This window comes from Equus quagga, chromosome 12, assembly GCF_021613505.1.
Source record: "Equus quagga isolate Etosha38 chromosome 12, UCLA_HA_Equagga_1.0, whole genome shotgun sequence".
NCBI lineage: Eukaryota > Metazoa > Chordata > Mammalia > Perissodactyla > Equidae > Equus > Equus quagga.
In genome coordinates, this window is record NC_060278.1 from 34027628 (window position 1) to 34051389 (window position 23762).

General features: G+C 38.8%; 1 protein-coding gene across 4 annotated transcripts in view; it reads right to left on the reverse strand.

Moving 5' to 3' along the window:
* Positions 1-23762, reverse strand: part of SDCCAG8 (SHH signaling and ciliogenesis regulator SDCCAG8) — a 224458-nt gene that overhangs the window by 172289 nt on the left and 28407 nt on the right. For all 4 annotated transcript variants that reach the window (XR_006891041.1, XM_046678394.1, XM_046678393.1 and 1 more), the window contains exons 6-9: positions 22350-22490; positions 15979-16043; positions 12992-13180; positions 3713-3851 (exon numbers count right to left, since the gene is read on the reverse strand). Coding sequence is in view for 3 of the 4 variants with exons in the window: in XM_046678394.1 (XP_046534350.1) it covers positions 3713-3851; positions 12992-13180; positions 15979-16043; positions 22350-22490 (534 nt within the window). In the remaining variant the exon portion in view is untranslated. The remainder of the gene's footprint in view (positions 1-3712; positions 3852-12991; positions 13181-15978; positions 16044-22349; positions 22491-23762) is intronic.

A 23762-nucleotide genomic window follows, 5' to 3' on the forward strand; every position in this document is an offset into this window, starting at 1 on the left:
AACCAGGATTATCTCCTGTGGAATTTGTTCCCGGGCTTTCTTAAATAGCTTTCTTCAGCCGTGCTTGATAGGCTGAAAGCAGCAATAGAAAAAAAAGTGTGACTGGGCTTAACTTTCACTGGACACTGGCAAAGTGAGTAAACTAGAAAGAATGCAGGAATTCTAGGGTGTTAGTGAGAAAATAGATTGCAATTCCCATAGTCAGTGGATATTTACTGAGTCCCTATTACACACCAAGCACTATGCAAGATGCTAGGGATTTCATAGTGAACAAGATGGATATGTTCCTCCCTGCCAGAGATTTTAAAGTTTAATGAAAGATACAGACAAATAAACAGTAACAATACATTTTGATAAAGGCTTTAATAAAGAGTGGTTCTCAACAAGGTGCAATCCTCCAACCCCAGGGGACATTTGGCAATGTCTGGAGACATTTTCAGTTGTCAGAAATTGGGGGAGAGGGGTGTGCTACTGGAATCTAGTGGGTAGAGGCCAGAGATGCTGCTAAACATCCTAAAATATGGAGGATAACCTAAGAAACAAAGAATTATGCAGCCCAAATTGTCAATAGTGCCAAGACTGAGAAACACTGCTAAAAAGCACATAAGATGTACATCAAATCTAGGATGGAAGATCAAAGATTTTCCAGAGAGACTGGCATGTAAACTAAGATCTGAAGGATGGAGAAAATATGCAGGCAGTGGGGGAGAAGAATCTGCATGACATGTACAAAGACCCAGAAGCTGGAAAAAGCATGGCATAATCAGGGGGATTAATGGTCATCACCACCAGCACCACTATTTATTCAAAATGCAGTTCTCATGAAAACCCTAGAAGTCAGATATTATTTCTATTTTACAGATGAGAAAAAATGAAGGCATAGAGAATTAAACAACTTGCCCTAGGTCACACAGCTAGTGAATGGTGGGGCTGAAAGTTGACTCTAAGTCTGGTTAATTCTAATAAGACCAAGCCCAACCTCTGAAGTCGACTGGCTTTCCAAGCTGATGGTGGCTGAGCCTGCTGGAGGAGAGTCACAAGTGACAGTGAAGGGTTAAAAGGAAGCATGTTCTCCCAGACCTTATAAGGCTCTGAAAGAGTCTGAAGATTATCCTGAAGGCAGTGGGAAATCCCTGAAGGACCTTAAATCAGGGAGTCACATGATCAGATCTGCCCTGAAGCAAGATCACTTTCTGGCTGCAGCTTAGGGAATGAGTGAAGGAAAGGAGACAAGGCTGTTGTAATTCATAAATCCAGACGTTACAGGGGGCCTGAACAAGAAAGGTGACAGTGAGGAAAGAATTCAGGAAAACTCCAGAAACTAAGATTTGTACTCAGTGATTGGTTGGAAGTAAGGAATGAAGGAGAGGATAACGCCCAGGTTCTGGTTAGGGCATGTTAGTGGACAAAGGTGCCATTCAGTGAGGAGAGGACACAGCAGTTTTGGGGAAGTGAACACAATGAGTTCAATCTGGGATTGTAAAATTCATATTTAAAAGGAAACAGTAGAAGATCAGCCTGGAGACAACAGAGAAAACGAGATATGAGAGGAGGCTGACGAACTAGAGGCAGAAACGAAGACACAGAGTAGATTTAACTGGGATAGGGAGAAAAGCAAATCTCTGGTCAAAGCAAGCAGTTTCAGAGTCAAAGATCTGATGGACACTTCAGTTTACGTGGGAGTTACAGCAGAGTAGGGAAAAAACAATAGAATTAACGAAGCTAAAGTGTGTTGGGACTCAGGTGTTGCATATATTAACAATATGGATGTTGAAACGTTTAAGGATGATGAAAGGAGGTAAGGTGGAGGGCGCTGTAGACTGAATGTTTGTGCCTCTCCAAAGTTCATACGTTGAAACACAACCCTCAATGTGACGGTATTTGGAGGTGGGGCCTTTGGGAGGTGATTAGGTCATGGAAGTAGAGCCCTCATGAATGGGATTAGTGCCGTATAAAAGAAGCCCCAGAGAGACCCCTCACCCCTTTCGCCCTGTGAGGCGACAGTGAGAAGGCAGACCTGAAACCGGGATCTCACCAGACACAGAACCTGCCAGTGCCTTATCCTGGACTCCCAGCCTCTAGACCTGCGAGAAATAAGTATCTGTGGTTTAAGCCCCCCAGTCTGTGGTACTTCTGTCATGGCAGCCTGAGTGGACAAAGACAAGAGGGAAACGGGTCAGACGCTCAAGCTCTTAAAAAGGGTTAAAGATTCCATAACTATTTTATAAACCCGAGTAATAAAATGCAGGATTTTGTTTTAAAAAAGTGCCAAAGAGTGTCTTCTAGATTGAGAGTTTATAATGACTAAGATTAAGGAGAAGAGAGACAACGCTGATCTCAAAGAGGAATGAGAACTGAAAGTAGGTGCCAAAACAAAGGCCTAGACACGGCAGTTAAGAGCGAGGCGAATGCTGCTTCCTCTGTCGCAGCACATGAGAGGAAATGAGTGACAAAGGGCCTTTGCTGGGGGTTGAGGATCATGAGATCATTAAGGGATAGCAGAGCTCAGTACAAATGAAGAAACAGGAGTGTTTCAGGAAACAATAAAGACGTTAGGGAGTTTGGTCAGAACCAACGTAAGGTTTAGAAGACACAGGGGCATTAGTAATGAAAACAGTGAGAGTTAAATGGTCTGGGAAGAGTTAGGGATGCACTGGATAGAGACAAACGGATAAGCAATGACTGAGAAGAGGCTTAATACAGAGTTGAATAGCCCAGTATAACACTGCTGCCACTATACGGCTTAGACTAACAGTATCCAACAGAACTTTCTGTGATGATCGAAATGTTCTGTATCTGCACTGTCCAACACAGTAATCAATAGCTACATTTAGCTATTAAACACTTGAAGTGTGGCTAGTGTGTATAGGGAAAATACACAGCAATTTTAATGGATTAAGTGTGGCCCCCAAATATAGCAATCAATCAAGATAACAATGAATCAATGGGAACCTCCTAGTGTTTACAGTGCCTAGAACACTGCCTGATCAATAACTGTCAATTATGGTTGATTGAGCATACAATGGATCCAGACTCATAGCTCAAGATGCTATTAAATACACACATATTATCATCTGTGGCATATTTGGATGTTCTCAAAATTTCCCATGAATAGAGAAAAAAAAGATGTCTTCAGTCGTACATGAACATACACAAATGAGTGAGTATGGGTGTTTCGATTTTCACAGCACTAAAAATTATCAGCAAATAAAAAGCTTAAGCATACGTCTCTCAAAGTACTTTACCACACTGCACTACATTTTCTTTTTTTGTTTTCTTTTTTAAGATTTTATTTTTCCTTTTTCTCCCAAAGCCCCCTGGTACATAGTTGTGTATTTTTACTTGTGGGTCCTTCTACTTGTGGCATGTGGGACGCTGCCTCAGCATGGCCTGATGAGTGGTGCCCTGTCCGTGCCCAGGATTCGAACTGGCGAAACCCTGGGCCGCCGAAGCAGAGCGCATGAACTTAATCACTCGGCCATGAGGCTGGCTGCATACATTTTCTGAATAGTGATATAACACGAGTATTTGCAGAGGTATAAGAATTTTCCAAATAGTAAATTTGTTTAATTTAGAAAAGTCAACACTAACAAATTGGTATTCACTTTGTGTGTTTGGTAAAGAGTCTAGTGATGGAAGAATACCCAAAGAAAAACTCAGGAAAAAAAAGAGCAATAATGGCATGCTTTTTTTCTAATCCTATTAGACTTGCCTTGGTTTTTTCAAAATTGGCTTCCTCAGTCATCTGCACAGCTTGTTTCACCTGCTCATGTGCACTTGCTTCCCTTTGCTGCACATATGTCAAGCTGCTCCTTACGGAAACCAGTGCAGACATTAAGTCATCCCTCTCTCTGTTGGCACACAAAAAAAAGAACATTCAAAATAAGAAATGATCAAACGACCGTGTATTCGTAAAGTCAGGAAGAAAAAGGCATTACTAGGTATTGGAAGAAGGGCCAGGGCCGCCCTCGGCACGCACTGCAGCAGAGGCCGGAGAAAGACCCTCTGTGCTCACTGGGTGAGCGGCGAGCAGTCAGGGCAGGCCTGCATCTGGCGGGACAATAACCGATTATGCGGAGGCCTGGCACACCGAGGCCTGAAGACTAAAGCCCAGACAAGAGGAAATTAGTTTAAAAATAAAGAGTGGGGGGTGAAAAGGAAAAAAAAGGCAACAAGGTAGGGAAGGCAGGGAATGCACCTCGAAGGAGGAGTAAACACATTAAGAGGGGACCACTAAGGTTTTATTTACACTGCCGACTCTCCTCTCCCTTTCTTGAACAGATGTCCCTGCCTCCGTATCTGCCTCCACGATCCTCTTTGTCGCTCTTCTCTTTCACCTACTCATGAACACATTTCTTCCTTCAATGCATAGTCCCGTTAAATCCCTCAAATGCCCTGCTTGTGCCCATAACGCTCGTAATTTAACCAAACCTTATCCACTGGGTTGACGGGTGCCTAGCTCCGCCCCCTCCTCAGCCATTCTCAGAAGTATCCTAAGCTGAGCTATTTCTGGGGACAGAAGTAAACCAAATGCCAAAATGCTATGACATGTAAAATGGCAAGGATCCAGTCTCATGGGTTAACTTAACCGCACATAAAAGATGCCAGGATATCTGGAATTTATCCACTGGATAAATTCAAAAGGGAAACTGAGGCGGGAAACTTTCTTTACACACAAAGCAAAAAAACGTAAGTTGGACTGTTCTGTATGCTATTCCATCCTTGTCACAGGGCTCAAGTTTCAAACTGTGCTTTCAAACTCAGTTGAAGTAACTGCTTGCAGTTTCATTTTAGTTGCCAAGTTCCAAACTAGCAAAAAAGAGCCAACTGCGATTTTCCTTTAATTTAGCAAACTTTAAGGAGTAATAATTTAAAAGATCATGAACTCTGGGCTTGAATTGCTTTCAGAATTAACCAATGATTCCATTAAAAAAATCTCTTAAAGATAAAACAATTTAAACCATTTGTGGTATTTGGAAAGCAGCCATATTTTAAGAAATACGTAATACTGAACAAAGTTACAATTATTAGCAGTTTCATAAAAGCTCCTTTTGTTTAAAAAAAAGAATAAATTGCTTCAAATATCATAAAATTCATGGTGCATGGTGATCTTCATCTTAGAATTTCCTGATTTGTTTGTTTTAAATTGGGAAAAATAGTTTACTTTTTTTTGTTCTAAAAGAAATGAAAAAAGGAGTTTATTTTTATCAAATATAATCAAACACAATGATTATGTGAAAAAGGGGAAGAATCAAAGCAAGATTAAATTATTCTCGTGAAGCCGTAAATTAAATGCAAGCAAAATTGAACTTATATTTATTTGAATTTCAAAATAAGCTCTAACATAAAAGGGTACTAGCTTCATTGAGAATATGCAATCCAACTAGAACATATGATTCTAGAAGAAAACCTAAATTCACTCTTCAAGGATAGCAAGGTTAACGTGGGCATCATATAGTCACCTTTCTTAAACTTCCAAAACCTACTGGAAAATCAAAATCACTATTCAATGACAATCTTATCTGTTCCTGATACCACGCCATCATCAAAGCCAAAGTTCCAAATAGAAAGAACTAACAAAAAAGGTCAGTGTTTGTAAGTGTGTTAACAGACAGATCACAGCAGAATAAAAGTCTAACACACCTGCTTCTTATATTTAGTACATTTCATCTCTTTTCAGTATATCCTCTTGCAAGAGGAGTTTGCCACATGGTAGCTCATTAATGAAATAAATGACAAAAGAATGAATGAATAATGACTGCTCAGGAGGGCATCAAAAGAGGTGAAGTAAAACTTCCCCCCAATTCTAATATTTTATGATCTAAATTTTAAAAGTCACTAGAGTATTTAGAATCGGAAATTAAAGAGTTTAGTTGCTCTGGTTCAAAATTTTTTCAGAATATCAACCCACCAACTCCATATTACTGAACCAGAGAAAATCATTAAAGATAAACCCCAAAACACTGTTGTCTTAAGATCATCATTTAGCAGTGAGACCCGTAAAATGATTATACTAAAAATCTGTGTAGCCACTGGACTGACAAACTCCAATTTTCTGTAAGAGAAATTCTGCAGTGGCCTTCAACCACCTGGGAAGCTCAGGAGAGATGGCTAAATTGCATATACACTTACAGCTGCAGTAGCCATTTTGGCAATTTGGGATTTTCTACTCGGTGCTACATTTCTGGCTTTGTTTTGTTTCAACTCAGGCAGCCTTGTCCTCAGCACAAGGCCCTGCCTCCTGTCCACGCCTAGGTTCGTCTGGCTCACCTTCTTGATTTAGCTCCCATCTTTCAGCCCCATACTTGTCCCTTGAGTCTAACAGTGCTCACTCATTATCTGCCCTTCAGAAACAGTTAATTCCAGCTACCCAGGGTAACTACCCAGGCAGTTGTAGTCCTGCTCCAGAGCTCCCAGTCCACTGGGCCAGCCCAGAGCCAGGCCACAGTGAGCCTCTCGCCATGGGACATTGTCCAAATATACATGACATATCAATGACAGAGTGAGAGGGCAGTTCTCCAAATTACCATTTCCACGGCAAAAGTTGCATGACTGCTTAAAAACACCACGTGTGGGGCTGGCCCGGTGGTAAGTCTGCGTGCTCCACTTTGGCAGCCCAGGGTTTGGGGGCTTGGATTCCAGGCACAAGATCTGCTCATCAAGTCACGCTGTGGCAGTGTTCCACATAGAAGGATGGAGGAAGATGTTAGCTCAGTGACAATCTTCCTCAAGCAAAAAGAGGAAGATTGGCAACAGATATTAGCTCAGGGCCAATTTTCCTCACCAAAAACTGCCCCCCAAAAACCCCCCACCCTGTGAATGTTTCAACAAATGCGATCAAGGAGGTTTTCGAAGCAAAGCAAGGAATACAGCATCAACCCTGCAACATCCATGATCCAGATGAAAGAGCAGCTGAGCAGACGATGAGGTAAGGAGCATGGGTTTCAGTGCTGGGGTGATCTACCTAACAAGAATGTAGTATTTAAGGAACCTAGTGCAACAAACAGAGCATAAAGGACAGAGAAAATCTCCAAAAAATCTTGGCCAGATGTTTACAACAAAGAGAGGGTGGGTCTCATGTACACGCATGAGCTTCGTCTTGAAATATGGAGTGCCTAAGAAATGCTTTTAGTTCCTAGTTACTCCACAGCTATTACCAACTGTAAGCTTTATTAAGCATCATTTGTAAGTATTATCACTGTTTTCAAAAAGAACGTCTGCAAGGCTGATTACAACATTTCCTTGCTCCTCATTTCTGGGAAGTTCCTGCCATAGTCTTTCAAAGCCAACCATACAGAATATTGCCAATGACCCACCCCAAAATCACAAGCTGGACTAAAGTCCCAGGAAAGTACAGTAGTAATCATTCCTTCTTTCTGAAAAGTACATCAAAACTTCCCCAAGGCACGATGAGCTACAGAAAGGAATTCAAAATAAAGCCATTCCATCCTGATTACCCTTCTAAGGTATTTTGTTCTTTAAGCAAGTAAGAGGTTTCTGTTGCTCTTACATACCTTTTGGCATAATGAGACCTGAGTGAAAAGCAGAAGTTCAGAAACACTATGAGGACTTCAAATCAACCTTTAAAATATATCCAGTGTCATCAACAGTTGCTAAGTATACTGTCCGAAAACATCACGAACACATGGGTGGTCTGGTCCCCAAGCCACACCTGATCTTCTCCTTTTCCAGGTCCAAGTCATTCTTGTGTCATAAATTCAACACATTACACGATAAAAACTCAACAAAGGAGGTTAATGCTGGTGTCACAATACCACATTCCGAGTAGAGGCCAGGAAACACTTTGATTTATCATATTTTGGATTTAAAAATTCCCTGTTAAAGCCATGCAGGAAATACTTTGATACAGATCACTGAGGGTTCAGACTTCTAATTATGCATAAAACTAGAAATCCAAATCTAAAGTCTTGGCCATTCTTCAAAGTCAGCATATCACTCAATATCCAGCATTCTGCATTAATAAGATGAAAGAAGCTGAACACCAGCTTAAGCCAAGGGAATCATATAGACAAAGATTTACATTTACAATAAAAGCAGAAACCTTCCACTGTATTCTGTTATTAAAGAAGGACATGAGCCAATGACATGCTGACAAAGCAGAAAATTGAACCGAGAAGGCTGACATTTATTTTAAGAGGCTAAGAGCTGAAATTTAGGATAGAGACAAAGGAATACACAATAGAGTAAGAATCTAATTTCTAAATGACTGCCAGGCTTGGAATCAATGCAAACATTGTAGCTTCCTTTTAAAATATTTTTCTTATTATCTACAAAGATAGCATGAAAGGCAACATAATAGGGAAAAAGTCCTGCTTTTTATTTGTTGGTTGGTTTTGCTGGACTTAAACTCTGCTGTCTTCATCTGTGTGAATTTGAATAGGCTTTTTCCCTTTTTAAATTAATTTGCATTACATTTTCCTTGTGAAATTAATTACCAATACAATTAAAGACCTATTTGACACATACTTTCAATTTGAATGCCTTCTTCCACCTCTCTACTGGTAATCACTGTTAAATATTGTGTGTTTATCCTTTCAAATCTTTTTCTATGCATATCTATGAACCTAGAGAAAATACCTAAGTATGGTTGTGCATGGACTTTTAAAAAAACACAAATGGTTTCATACCAGGTGTATCTTTCTCATCTTGTTTTATTTTTTTTTTGTTCAACGATATATTTTGAAGCTTAGTCCCAGTTTAGTATATATAAATCTACTTCTTTTTTTGTATTTTTTACTGTGCATAAAATTTCAGCTTATCTAAACCATACTTTAGTTATTCTTCTTTGAAGGATATTTAGGTTGTTCACTCCTAAAGGAAAAACCTCTTGTTTTCCTCTATACTCAGTTTCTGTACTCACGACACTTCTGACACCAAATATATGGGTTTTCCACACCAAGCAATTCTCTCATTCTCAGTGGATACTAACTCAATTCTGACACTAACTACCCAGAGTTAGGACAGACACTACATGTTAAGGCTCAGTCCCACAAGACTGTCCCCTACTTTAGATGCCAATTGAAAGTCCCAGGTTGTCACCTGTATCTCTGACCAATGGGCCATAAATCGGGGGTCCCCACAACTCCTTCCTCAGGATTGATAATTTGCTAGAACAGCTCACAGAACTCATGAAAATGCTTTACTTACTATTCCCCGTTTATTATAACAAATACAACTCATGAACAGCTAACTGGAAGAGATGCACAGGGCAAGGTATGTGAAGAAGGGCCTGCAGCTTCCATGTCCTCTCTGGGCGTGCCACCCTCCTGGCACTTTGATGTGTTCACCAACCCAGAAGCTCTCCAAACCCCATTGTTTAGGGTTTTTACAGAGGTTCCATAGGCTTGATTAAATCATTGGGCATTGGTAATTGAATTCAATCTCCAGGCCTTCTCCCCTCCCCAGAGGTTGGGGAGTGGGAGCTGAAAGTTCCAATCCTCTGATCACGTGAATGGTTCCCTTGGCAACCAGACACTCCTCCTTAGTGGGTTTCCAAAAGTCACCTCATTAACATAAATTCAGGTGTGGTTGAAAGGGACTTGTTAAGATTACAAAAGATGTTCCTTTCACGTTTATGCTCTGGAGCTATTTCAGGAACAGGGGACATAACCAAAATATTAGAACAGATACTCCTATTGATCTTATCACTTAGGAAACTAAAGTTTTAGGAGCTCTAAGCCAGGAACCAGAGATGAAGACCAAAGTACTATTTCTTATTATATCACAGTGTCACACCACCATTACAAATAATGCTGCAAAAAGCACTCCCTATAAACACTCCATCATGCACACACATACGTTTTCCAGGGTAGATTCTGAAATGTGTAATACCTAATTTAAATATTAACTGATGGTGCTGAATCACCCTCCAAAGTAGTAGCAATTTATAGTTCTACCAGCAGGGTGTGAAAATAGTCCATTACTCATGGTCTCACCAATTCTTGTGATTACCAATCTTCCTTAATTTTCACAAATTTGATGAGTTGATTTTTTTAAAAATTGTATTTCCCTGAATAATAACAGAATGAATACCTTCTTGTGTATTGACACCTTCCTCTTTTATTGCTCACCAATTTCTATTCTTTTTTTTTTCTTAAAGATTGGCACTTTAGCTAACAACTGTTGCCAATCTTTTTTTTTTTTTCAAAGATTTTATTTTTTTCCTTTTTCTTCCCAAAGACCCCCAGTACATAGTTGTATACTCTTCGTTGTGGGTCCCTCCAGTTGTGGCATGTGGGATGCTGCCTTAGCATGGTTTGACGAGCAGTGCCTTGTCTGCGCCCAGGATCCGAACCAATGAAACACTGGGCTGCCTGCAGCGGAGCGTGTGAACTTAACCACTCGGCCACAGGGCCAGCCCCGCAAATCTTTTTTTTTATTTTTCTCCCCAAAGCTTCCCAGTACATAGTTGTGTATTCTAGTTGTGAGTGCCTCTTGTTGTGCTATGTGGGACACCACCTCAGCATGGCCTGATGATCGGTGCTATGTCTGGGCCTAGGATGTGAACCAGTGAAACCCTGGGCCACCAAAGTGGAGCACGTGAACTTAACCACTCAGCCACGCGGCCGGCACCACCAATTTCTATTGTTTATCCACTTTGCAACTGGGCAGTTTGTACTTTTTGTTTGTTTCTTTACACATTACATCAATTTTTTGTTATGTAAAATGTAAATATTTTCCCCAGTCTCTTAATTTAATTTGTAATATTGTACTGTAAGAAAGGTTTTAATGGAGTCAAATGTCTAAACTTTTTTCCTTTATGAATTTCAGTTTTCATGTCATGCTCAGGACTTTAACTAGCCCAAGGCCACAAAGATATTTTTCTACATTTTTTTAAATACTTTTATAGTCTGAATTACATCTGGGTCTTTAAGCCATCTTGAATTTATTTTTGTGAGTTATGCTTCTATTCTTTTTTTCAAATATAAACAGGCAAATTTTTAACTTCTCTGAGCCTGTTTCCTTAGCTATAAAATGGGGTAATAATATTTCCCTCACAAATGCTTTACTAAGATTAAGAGATTATGTTGTTAAATTGCTTAGCACAGTCTTTAGCACATAATAAATGCTTATTACATGTTAGTTGCATCTGAAAATATATTTAATATCTTTTATAATTATATTGAATATATATGAATAATTTAATAATTAATATAATATTTAACAAAAAACAGGACTGTCAGCATAGATTATAAAAACTACCAGTCAGTCCAAATTGGAGAAATTCCGTTTTCATATAACAACCTCTGTGTTAGTCACCGTGGGAGCCATGGCTGCCAGACACTCGGCCTGCTCCTGGAGGACAGAGGCCCTGAAGGGCTTTAACAGCTATGGAGCGTTTATCACACAGCAGGAACTGTTGGAAGCATTATGTATGTATTCTTCCAATGACTCCTCAAAATAACCCTATCAGTTATGTATTTCTATCTCCATTTTAAAAATGGGAAATTGAGGGGCCGGCCAGGTGGCGCAGTGCTTAAGTTCGCAGGTTCGCTTCGGCGGCCAGGGGTTCACCGGTTTGGATCCCGGGTGTGGACATGGCCCTCCTTGGCAAGCCATGCTGTGGCAGGCGTCCCACATAGAAAGTGGAGGAAGATGGGCACGGATGTTAGCTCAGGGCCAGGCTTCCTCAGCAAAAAGAGGAGGATTGGCAGCAGATGTTAGCTCAGGGCTAATCTTCCTCAAAAAAAAAAAAAGGGAACTTGAGGCATGAGAGGTTAAGTAACTCTCATGAGGCTACACAGTAAGTTAGCAGTAGAACCAGAATATGAAACACAGCAGTTTGACTCAAAAGCCAGTGCTCCAGGCACAAGGCTAAGCTGCCCCAGTAAAATCCCGAGAGGTATAGTCTTCCGAACAGCAGAAGACTGCAGACTCAGAGAGGTAAAGTAATTTGTCCAAAGGTCAAGATGTAGAGCAAAAGTGGTCTGCTCTACTGACCACAGTCTTTCTCTTCACGCCAGTTCCAGATGGAGGATCCCTGACTACTAAGCAGTAAATGCTAAAATGCATTGTCATGTGAACAGCAAGCATTTACTGAGTGTCTCCCACAGGCCAGGTGGTCTGATAGAAGACAGGTATACAGAAATCAGCAAATCACACTTGCTGCCTCCAAGTATACACAATACATTATAAAATCACAGAAGAAAGGAGCCTAAGTCAGCTGAGGACAAAATGGGCCAAGGCTGGTGAGAGAACTAATAAGGAGTGATGTTCCGGCTGTGAAATGAGCCCAAACAGAGAGAGGTGACCTTGAGCACAGAGAAAAGAAGGGAGCATGGGAGAACACACACTATGCTGTATTAAATAATAATTCTCAACTTCCACAGATTGTAATTCTCACAGGAAAAGGCTTTCTCTGGAATAGTGAAAATGGAACAAAAAAGATGCACACAGAGAACTGTAGTATTTCAACCTAGATGGAAACTTTGATGACATTAAAGCTCGTGTGTAACTCATCCTTAGTCGGTCCTCAAATATTAACACTGGGATGTAGTGGGTCCTTCTTCACAACACAGTATTCATAATATTCTTACAACAGGCAGATGACGAAAACGTGATAATAACTCATTCTACTTAAATGACAGCAGGGAAATCCAAGATAAGCCAAAATCAAAACAATTCCTCTCAAACTCAGTTCTGTTAAGAATCGTGCTGGACTTGCAATAATGGAGTCATAGAAACGAAGAGAATTGTAAAGGTTATCTACTTCGATTCTTTCACTTCAAAATGAGATTGAAACGAAGAGAGAGAAAATTACTTCTCCAAAATGACGTGGTCACACACAGTTGGCAAAACTCACCTATTCTGTCTTCAAGAAAGCTACAATGAAGAAACCTTTTAAAATCCATTTTATCTGAAGCTTAACAGTGATCACATGTGATCCAGCCTGAGGCTAAAAGAACACAACGCCCCTTTAAGGACACAGTTTTCCATGTTGACAAAGACTCCACACGCAGAGCACACTTACTTCGTCAGTCTTTCAACAGTCTGCATGTGAGCGTTAGTGTGGGTTTGGGAAAGAACAGCTTCATGCTGAGCACATTTCAAACAAAGACCACCAACACGGTGAGAAATATTAGCAGCAAGAAGAGATTCTTTATGTTTTAGTTGCTGTTTAAGATCTTCATAATTTTTCCGATATTCAGCTAAGTCTTTCCTAAAAAGATAAGAAAATAAATTCTAGTAAATGGCGAGGTAACTATTTTCAAATGTATCATCATCATGATAACCACTACCACAACTTAGAGGTGTTTACCTTAGGACGCACTCTCCATGCAACAGCTAATTAATTCTTACCACAACCCTGAAATGCAGGCACGAGTATCCTAATTGAGATTTTGAATACAATGAGATTTGAAGATATTAAATAATTAGCCCAAGTTCTTATAAGATTTTAACACAGATTAGCCTGTCTCCCTCTTCACAGGATCCCATCTCCATTACATTACATTACCCACAAAACAAAAAGAAAACTCCAAATACAAATCCTGAGAAGCTTCTCTTATTATATAAAGAGGTGGGGCAACATAACACAACATCCTTGAACTGAGGGAAATACCCCATTCCAAGTGCTAACCCCTTAAAATTTGTAAAGAGTACCTTAAAAGATCACAGAATGGACATGGATTTTATCCCTGAGTAGTTTATTATTGCCCATTTTTCTTCAGGAGGAAAAAACATTAAACATTTATCTAACCACAAAGTTTTATGAAGAGCTGTTTCAAAAGAGAATGGGCCACGAAAAGAATTTCTATAGAACTTGCCAGTCATAAGACTTCATAAGTAGCAGCTATTAGCTGGAAATATGCGGCTTGCTAGACAGAACTGAGAAATTGTGTGTGTGTATGTTTTCTTTGTTTGTTTTTACTTTGTGGGATAGTCCCTAGATGAGGTTTTTCTCCAAGTTGACTTTTTAAGGATAAAATGACTAGTGTATGGGGTCGTATTCTGCCCTCCCCCCTACCCCAAGCAAAGTTTTGGTCAAGTCAACTTGGGCAATGGAGCTTCCTTGCAGAGACATTCCTTTCCTGCTGTATAAAAAACCCTTTCTGGCTTACAAAGGAGAAAGTTGTCCTTAAATTCTTAGACTATTGAAGGCAGACATTTTCTCTCTGGCTCAGTCTACTTTTTGTTGTCAGTTTCTACTATCCTCAGGGATCTACAGCCATCCTAACTGGCTCACTGAAACAGGGGAAAAGCCAATAGTCAAGACACGGGGCTGTCACACACTACCTCAACACTTGGGATTTGGGGAGGCAACCCAAGGGGAGGTGGGAAAGATCCACAGGTAATCCAAAGGTTAAAGAAAGCTAACCTAAACAGTCTCAAGTTGAAAAAAAAGCCAAAAGCTGTTTTTGCCCTATACCCAAGATAATTAAGTTTTCTTTTTAAGTATCATGTAGAAAAAGTCTGACTTTTAAAGACTTTGTAAAAAGAACTTGGGAAGCATATTTCAAAGTCAAAAGGTCTCCACAACTATTTCTGTCAGTTTCAACTTCAAAACACTCAGGTAGATTTGGTTACTTGAAATGGCAAAAAGTAAAAAATAAAAAGGTACCATAGAGCCAGAGTTTCTGAGACCAGTGATTTTATCTCTTTCATAAAGAAAATACCTCTTTAAATAATCTTAAATTGTACTACAAGAAAATGAAGAAACAGAAGGATGCAAGGAACAAAGTCTAGTTCATTGCAAGGTGGTATTTTAATGTAATTAAAGATGGCATATTTGAATTCTGAATGAGATCAAATAAGTCACATTCCCATAAGTATAATGACCTAGAAACACTTTACTTTAGAACTGAAGAATCAAAATACGATAGAAATCAAAATACAACAAAGCAAGATAAAAAGCAAGAAAGAAAAATTAGACCTTTTTTTAAAATGTTAGTTTTGTTCATGAAAAAGTAAAAATCTCTATAGAAATCCTAAACCTAATCAGAATAAGCAAAGAAAAGCATAAGAGCATATTAAAATAAATGAACAATAGCACAAGCAGTGAAAGCCACGATGCTGGTTCTTAGCATTACTCTAGTTATGTCTCTAGATGACATATGGCCTGAAGATTTTTAATTTTATTTCAAATTGGACTTATTAAAATAAAATTATAAGAAGTATTTTAAAGTTGATTTGATTTGAAAATATTTCATTACCACTATTTAAAATAACATTTCACACACAGGAAATTAATTCCTAGTATCTTTTTCTACTTCTGACACATAAAATAATCACTAATGGTTAATCTATAATATAAAGGTTTTATCAGGATTTTTGAAAACATATCAAAAGGCATATGAAAATTCGTTACGTATGCTCAAATTCACCACATATAAAAATACTCAAACTATTGTTGCAATTTTAAAATTAGATGAATACCTACAGAGAAAAAATACTTGCTTGTACTTTGAATACTAGAGAGCTTTATTTTCACTATTTTATTTTAAAATCATAATTTTTATAAGAGCAGCTAGTAATTCTTGTTTTTATGAGAAAACACAAATATTTTACAATTGATGAGGGCATAAAATTTATAATTTAGCTCACAGTTCTTTGAAATGGGATTTGGAAAAGGACTTCACAATTTTATGCTCTCTTATCATTTAATAATCTGAGGAAATTTCTTCTATTGCATGCAAGATGTCATCAAGTAATGCTTTTTTTTTTTTTTTTTGTGAGGAGGACTGTCCCTGAGCTAACATCTGTGCCAATCTTCCTCTATTTTGTGTGTGGGACACCACCACAGCATGGCTGCATGAGCAGTGTGTAGGTCCCCACTCTGGATCTGAATCTGCAAACCCCAGGCCGCCAAAGCAGAATGTGCAAACTTAACCACTATGCCACTGGGCTGGCCCCAAGTAATTCTTACATTGACTAAAACTGGGAATTCAGCAAACATTCAAATACAGTTTAAGATCATCATGCTTTTGCTATGACTTTAAATAGATGATAAGACTTTACCTCAAAAACTTCAATTGAGATTCCAGGATTTCAATCTTTTCTTCATAAGTAAGTTTTAGCGTCTCCTATAGAAAAGAAAAAAAAGTACATTTCCTCCATGTCCTGAGTTTTACAAAAAAATTTTAATTATTAATATTAAATTCAATATTTTTTTCTTTTACCCAAGAGGAAAAATAATGTGTCCTCTCAGGAAACCCCTTTCCTAGCCCATCCAAAATTTTCTGTTTATTGAGTGAATACTTGCAAAGAACTACTGTTGTTTTTTTTTTTTCCAAAATTGCACGCATCAGGTCTCACTTTAAAAAGTCTGACTCTGGGAAAAACCAATTATAACCTCTAAGGTCCATGAGCGCAAGGATCAAATCTTACTGGAATCTCCCATTGTGATTGCTGCACATTTGACAAGCAATAAGTATGTGCTGGATGAATGATAAAAGTAAAGTTATACATCACATGATGATAGACCAAACTCATATACTATCTACAAGCCTCTACTGGTATCCAATTATTCTTTCAATCAACAAATATTTACTGGGTATCTAACATGAAGATGACTCTAACCTCAAGGAGCTTATATTCTAGGGAGGAAGAGAAAGACAGATGAACAATTTCAATTATATATAATTTAGTCTAGTGAGGTATACGGAAGGTAAAATGAAATCAGAGAGGCAGGAACTTAACAATTCAGCTGAAGAAAAGTAGACAAGCTTTCATGGAGGAAATGCTAAGACTTAATGGATAACTTCCAATACAGCAAAAGGCACAGAGGCTGGAGAAAGCATGCTTGGCCAATGAGTAGATCAGTATTGCTAGAATATAACATGCTAGGTGGAAGAGTGGATAGTGATGGGTTGAATACATAAGATTGGGCCATGAGAGGCATAAAAATATTAAGATCTTTATGTCGACAACTCACGTAGTCTCCACGTAGTAGAGACATTGGGTGGATTCTGAAAGCTTTTTATCAGATTTGAACATTAAGTCACTCTGAAGCGTGGAAAAGGGAGACCAATAAAGAGTCATCACAAATACATAGGTAAGAGAGGAGCACATGAGCAAGAGTGATCAAGCAGTACGGACAGAAAAGAAAGAATTTAGTGTAGAGCGATTTAAAAGTAAAGTGACAGAATTTTATGACTGCATAGATATGAGAGAGAAAAAGACATTAAAAATAATCCTGGGTTTCTGAGTTGGGCAACCAGGTGAGTTCTGGTGCTAAGGATTTTTTCAGACTGATAAAAGGAAGTAAAATGGAATCATAAAAATATTCAACTAATTCAAAAGAATGCAGAAAAGAGGAAAGGGGAAAGAAAATAAGAGATAGGAAAAAAAGAAGCCAAATAGCAAGACAGTGGATTTAAACCCAAGTGTATAAATAATCATAGTTAAAAATTAGATATTGTTCGATTGGATAAACAGCAAAACTCAGCTATATGTTGTCCACAAGAAACCCACATAAATATGAAGATATAAATATGTTAAAAGTAAAAGGATAGAAAAAAATAAACCATATTAACACTAATCAAAAGAAAGTGGAGGTCACTCAAAATACAAAAACCATGTGCTTTTCTCTACACCAGTAATGAGGGTTGAGAAAATGAAAATTAAAAAAAGTATGTCATTTATATAACATCAAAAATAACTGATCCGGGAATAATTCTAATGAAAAATGTGTTAAGACCTTTATTCATAAAACTATAAAAGGTTACTGCCAAAAATTAAAGATAACCTACATAAATGTAGTAATATGTAAGTTTAAAGAATTAGATGATATAATAAAGATATAAATTCTCATCCAAATGACCTATAGCTTAAGGACAATCTCAATCAAAATCCCATAATGTCTTTTGGGAACTTGATAAATTAATTCTAAAATGTACTTGGAAATACAAAAGGCCAGAAATGGTCAGGACACTCTTGAGGACAGAGAACAATGTTGGAAGACGTGGTCTACCATATACAGGGCTATAACAATCAAGACAGGATAGCAGGAGCACAAAACCAAGGAAATAAAACACAGAGCCCAGGAACAGACTCACACGTATACGGACACCTGAGTTATGACAAAAGTGGAAGACCAAGGATTTTCTTTTCAACAAATGGTGCTGGGGTATATAAATAATCATATGGGAAAAGAACAAAAGGTGGCCCCTTACACTTCACATCATATACAAAAATTAATTCCAGGTAGACTGTATATCTAAATGTTACCAGTAAGACTATAAAGTTTCTAGAAGATAACATAGGAGGATAACATAATATCTTTATGATCTTGGATAGGGAAACACTTTTTATATAGGACACAAAAAGCACTAAACAAGAAAGAGAAAAAACTAATAAATTGGACTAAATTAAAATTAAGAAATTCTAGTCAAGAAAGAGAGAGAGACACACAAAGAGCGAAAACTATCAAGAGAGTTATAAGGCAAGCTACAGAGTGGGAAAATACACTTAAAACAGATATAACCAACAAAAGGCTTATATCCAGAATATGTAAAGAGTTTCCAAAAAACAACATCAGATAACTCAAAAATACTAAGTAGGATATTTGAACATGCACCTCATAAAAGAGGACATCAAATGCTCAATAAATACATGAAAAGATATTCAATCACATAAGTAATCAGAGAAAAGCAAATGAAAATCACAGTGAGATAGCACTACAAGCCCCCCAGAAAACTGAGAAATCACGTGTTGGCAAGGATACGAAGTGATGGTCTGACTCACAAGCTGCTGGTCCAAGTATAAACCGATGAAATCCACATTGGAAAAGTTTGCCTTTATCTACTCAAGCAAGGCTATATACATACTCTAAGACCAACAATTCCACGCCAAGGTACATATCCAGTATAAATGTGTGTAACGCACACAAATAGACATATAAAGAATGTTCATAGCAGTAATATTCACAGTAGCCTCAAACTGGAAACAATACAAATCTCCATCAACAATAGAATAGATAAATAAATTGTGGTATATTCATACTGTAGACCCACCAATGAAAATGAACAAACTTCTGCCACAGGCACAACATACATGAATCTAACAAACACAAAGTTGAACAAAAGAATACATTCTATGGGGCCGGCCGGTGGCGCAGCGGTTAAGTGCGCACGTTCCGCTTTGGCAGCCTGGGGTTCACCAGCTTGGATCCCGGGCGCGGACATGGCACTGCTTGGCAAGCCATGCTGTGGTAGGCATCCCACATAGAAAGTGGAGGAAGATGGGCACAGATGTCAGCTCAGGGCCAGTCTTCCTCAGCAAAAAGAGGAGGATTGGCAGCAGATGTTGGCTCAGGGCTAATCTTCCTCAAAAAAAAAAAAAAAAGAATACATTCTATGTGATTCCATTTACAAAATGTTTAAAAAAACAGGCAGAAATCAACCAGAGTGTTTAGAGGCCATGCTTAGGCAATTTTCATAGAAGTCAAGATAGTGATCAGCTTTGAGGGAATGAGGGGGCAGTGATTGGGAGGGCATGAAGAGAGCTTCTGGGACATGGCAATGTTACACATCGTACAGGTGATGATTACACAGGTGGGCATTTGGAGATAAATCACCAAGCTGTAAATTTTTATTTTGTGCACTTTTATGAATGTATGTTAAATCGGGTCATTAGAAAAGTTAAAGGAAGATGGCATGATCAACTCATGTACATATTATAGAATGCTCCTAAGGTTCAGGAAGGTGAGGGCTGGTATGTGGAGGTCATTAATGAACTAGAAAAGAACAGGTTTAGGGGAATATGGGGGGTAAAAGCTCAATTGAAGCATGCTTAAGAGAGAATGGGAAGTGAGGAATGGAGACGTGAATATAGACAACTGTTTGGACAGGTTTGAAGGGGAACAACAGTTGGGTGATAGTTCGAAGGGAATGTTGGGTCAAGAGAATATATTTTGTGTTTGTTTGCTTTAAGATGGGAGCTAGTAAAGCATGTATTCTGTTGAGAATAACCCAGTCAAGAGGGAGAAAAAATACAAGAGCAAGAGGAGATAAGTGCAAGAGAGAAATCCTTGAAAACAGTGAGAAAGATTTGGGACATAGAGCACACAGAGGCAGGGATTGACTTTTGACACAAACAGGATAAAAGTGCATCTATAACAATCATCTACACAACAAGAAGAGAGAAATTAATTCTAAAGTGGGACAAGGAGGAGGGAAAGCACATAACCAGGGAAGGTGGAATGGGAGGGGGCATTTGAACTAAGCCATGTAGGCTGGAAACATTTAGACACACAGAAGACAAGAAGGAAACATTTTGGGTCGGGGTAATTACATAAACCAAAGCCAGTTATTCAAAGAGAAATGGAAGTGGGTCATAAGTCTATGAAGTAGCAAGTAGTGAGTGGTTGGTGTGCCTCCAGCTAATGTCTGTAACAACGACAGCAGAATGAGCAGTGAGCCTGGAAAGGTGGTTGGAGACGAAGTGTGGATGGCCTGGGAGACCGGTCTTTACCCTAGGAGTACTAAATAGCTGTCATAGATTATGTGGATGAAAACAACTGCAATTTATTTAGTCTTTCAGATTTTTTTTAAAAGAAAGGAACTCTCTCCCAAATAGTAGAATAAAGCTTGGATTAGGGACCGAGAAAGGGGAGGGAGATTGGGGCCAGAAAGAACCTTTAGAAAACTATAACAATAACACTTGTATATGATAATGAGAGCTGAATGAATTCATTCTCTTTTCCCCTGGAATACTCCATTTATAGTAATATTTTTATATTTTCATCATTATTGATCAATTCTGCCATGTCAAATTTAATGCAAAGAAGACTTCAAGTTAATAAGAGGAAAGAAAAGGTCTGTTTGTTACACAGATCAAAGGATTTAACAGTATCATTTGATCTTAAAATAGAATTACTTCAGACTCTTTGGGAAATGAGGCCATTCAAAAGTAGATGTGTAAACAGGGGAATTTAGAAAACCACAAGCATGCCCAGGGAAGTCACAAGCTCAGAAAAGTCCTGAGGAGGCCTTCAGCTTTGAGCTGGCTGATCTCTTGGCTCAGAGCAAGCCTAGGCACGTGGTCAAGGAACGCCCCAGCACCAAGCCAACCTGCAAAGACTGGCAGGGGGGTTGTCCTATCTTTTGGGGGTCTTTTATGGTGAATGTTGTTTGTTTGTTTCAGCTCCTGGTGTTGAAGGAAATCTTTGTCAAACATAAGCTGAACATGAGCTAATGAAACAGAGACTTCAGTGATCACACACGACAAGGAACAGTCTTTACGAAGACAGTTGGGAAAAGTCTCAAAACAGAAGGACTACGACTGCCTTCAGCAATAAAAAAGAGAGCAAATCTTGGGTAAAATGGGGTATCTGATTTCCAGAGTTACCACACCATAATAGTTTAGTTCAATACCCAATTTTCAACAATAATAAAATGTCACAAAGCAAAAAAAGAAATAAGAAGACATGGCTCATTCAAAGGAACAAAATAAACAGAAATCATCCTTAAGAAACTATAGACGTCTGACTGACTTAACAAAAACTTTAAAACAACTGTCTTTAAAATGCTCAACGAGCTAAGAGAAAACATGGACAAAGAACTAACAGAAACCAGGAAAACAAATTATAAAAAGTACCCAAACAGAAATTTTGAAGCTGAAAAGTACAGTAACTGAAATGAAAAATCTACTAAAGGATTCAAGAGCAGATTTAAGCAACATAACAAAGAACCAGTATACTTAAAGATAGTAAGATTGAAATGATTGTGTCTGAGGAGCAGAAATAAAAAAGAATGAGGAATTATTATACGATCCAACAATTCCATTTCTGGGTGTATACCCAAAAGAACTGAAAGTAGGGACTCCTTGTGCATCCATGTTCATCGCAGCCTTGTTCACAAGAGCCAAAAGGTGCAAACAATCCAAAAGTCCATCAACAAATTAATGGATAAACCAAGCATGGTATGTACATACAAGGGAACATTATCTACCTTGAAAAAGGAATTAAACTATGATATGTGCTACAACATAGATGAACCTTGAAAACATTATGCTAAATAAAATGTGCCAGATACAAAAGGACAAATATGGTTTGAGTCCACTTAGGTCAGGTCCTTAGAATAGGCAAATGCATACAGACAGAAAGTAGAAGAGGTTACCAGGGATTGGAGAGAAAGGGGAATGGGAGTTATTGTTGAATGGGTACAGAGTCTTGTTTGGGATGATGAAAAAGTTCTGGAAATGGATAATGTTGATAGTTGCACAACATTGTGAATGTACTTAATGCAAATTAATTGTACACTTAAAATGATTGAATGGTAAATTTAAAAATCGTTAAAATGCTAAATTTTACATTATGTGAATTTACCATGATAAATAAAAGTAGAAAAAAAAGGAGATGCATAAGAGAAAAGCCCCCAAACACTTACCAGTTCTAGCTTCCATTTTTCAGCTTCATCAGCAGATGCAGCTTCGGTAATATCTGCATTGCCATGGGAAAATGGTTTCTTGGCAGCTTCATCCACTCCAGAATCGTTACCCACTGTAATCCAAGAATTCTGCATGTTTCCCTGAATTAAAACGTGCCAGTAATTGCAATCGACTTTTACCTTTAAATCAGTATGCATGCTTTACAAATGGAAAACTGATTCTTATCTGTGATGAAAGGAATTAAAAAAGCAGATGCTTCTAACTACAGATCAAGAATCATTTTACATTTTCAGGCTATTAGGGTCATATTCCACAACAAGTGTTCCAAGTCAAATTCCTACAGGTGCAGGCAATAACGTAAAGAGCAAAGACCACTGGATGTCAGTGTATTCAACAAATAACCTCTTACTCCACTGAAGACATTCTTGAAACAAGACATATTCTTGAAACACAGAGCCCTCTCTTGGTTTGTTCATTTTCCACATTTCATAAATGCATTACTAATAATAAAAATTGTTAATACATATGGTGTTTATGTGCCAGACACTGTTTATCATGCTTCACATATATCAACTCAATCATTATAACCACCCTATGAGATAAGCTTCATTGTTATCTCCATTTTATAGATTAGGAAACTGAGTCACACAGTAACTGGCTGAGTCACAGAAGTATGAAGTGGCTAACAAGTGGCAGAGCTAGACCTGAACCCTGGTAGTCTGGCTCGAGTCAGAGCCAGAGTCCCTAAACTAATATGGTCTTCTGCCTTTCCAGAAAAATATTTATCTTCAATAACAAAAACACGGGGCTGGCCTGGTGGTGCAGCAGTTAAGTGCATACGTTCCGCTTCAGCGGCCTGGGGTTCACCAGTTTGGATCCCGGGTGCAGACATGGCACCGTCTGGCAAGCCACGCTGTGGTAGGTGATGTGGATTAAGGCTGCCCCAGCTAGAGAAGCCCAAGGTGACCTGGCCTAAATGCCAAACTATATGACCCAGTGGACTTTTTTTATGGTATGAATTAGGACCGCCCCAGGGAGAGAAGCCCAGGGCATCCTCACCTGCATGCCGATCTATATGGCCAGATTCGTATCTAAAGTTATATGACTGCACAATAACCAGACCCCATCTGCACTGAAATCATTTAATGACTTTTTACATCATCTTTTCTTTTCTCCAGTAAAAATAAGTCACGTACCCATGCCTTATAAAATTAGCCCTAACCCTCAACTCGGGGCAGCAGCAGGAGCTCTGACTGCCTGTGGGTCTTGTCCCCACACACCAGCTCTGCCTGCCCATGGGACCTGTCCCCATGCCAGCGGGGGCAGCAGCAGGAGCTCTGACTGCCCGTGGGTCTTGTCCCCACACACCAGCTCTGCCTGCCCATGGGTCCTGTCCCCATGCCAGCGGGGGC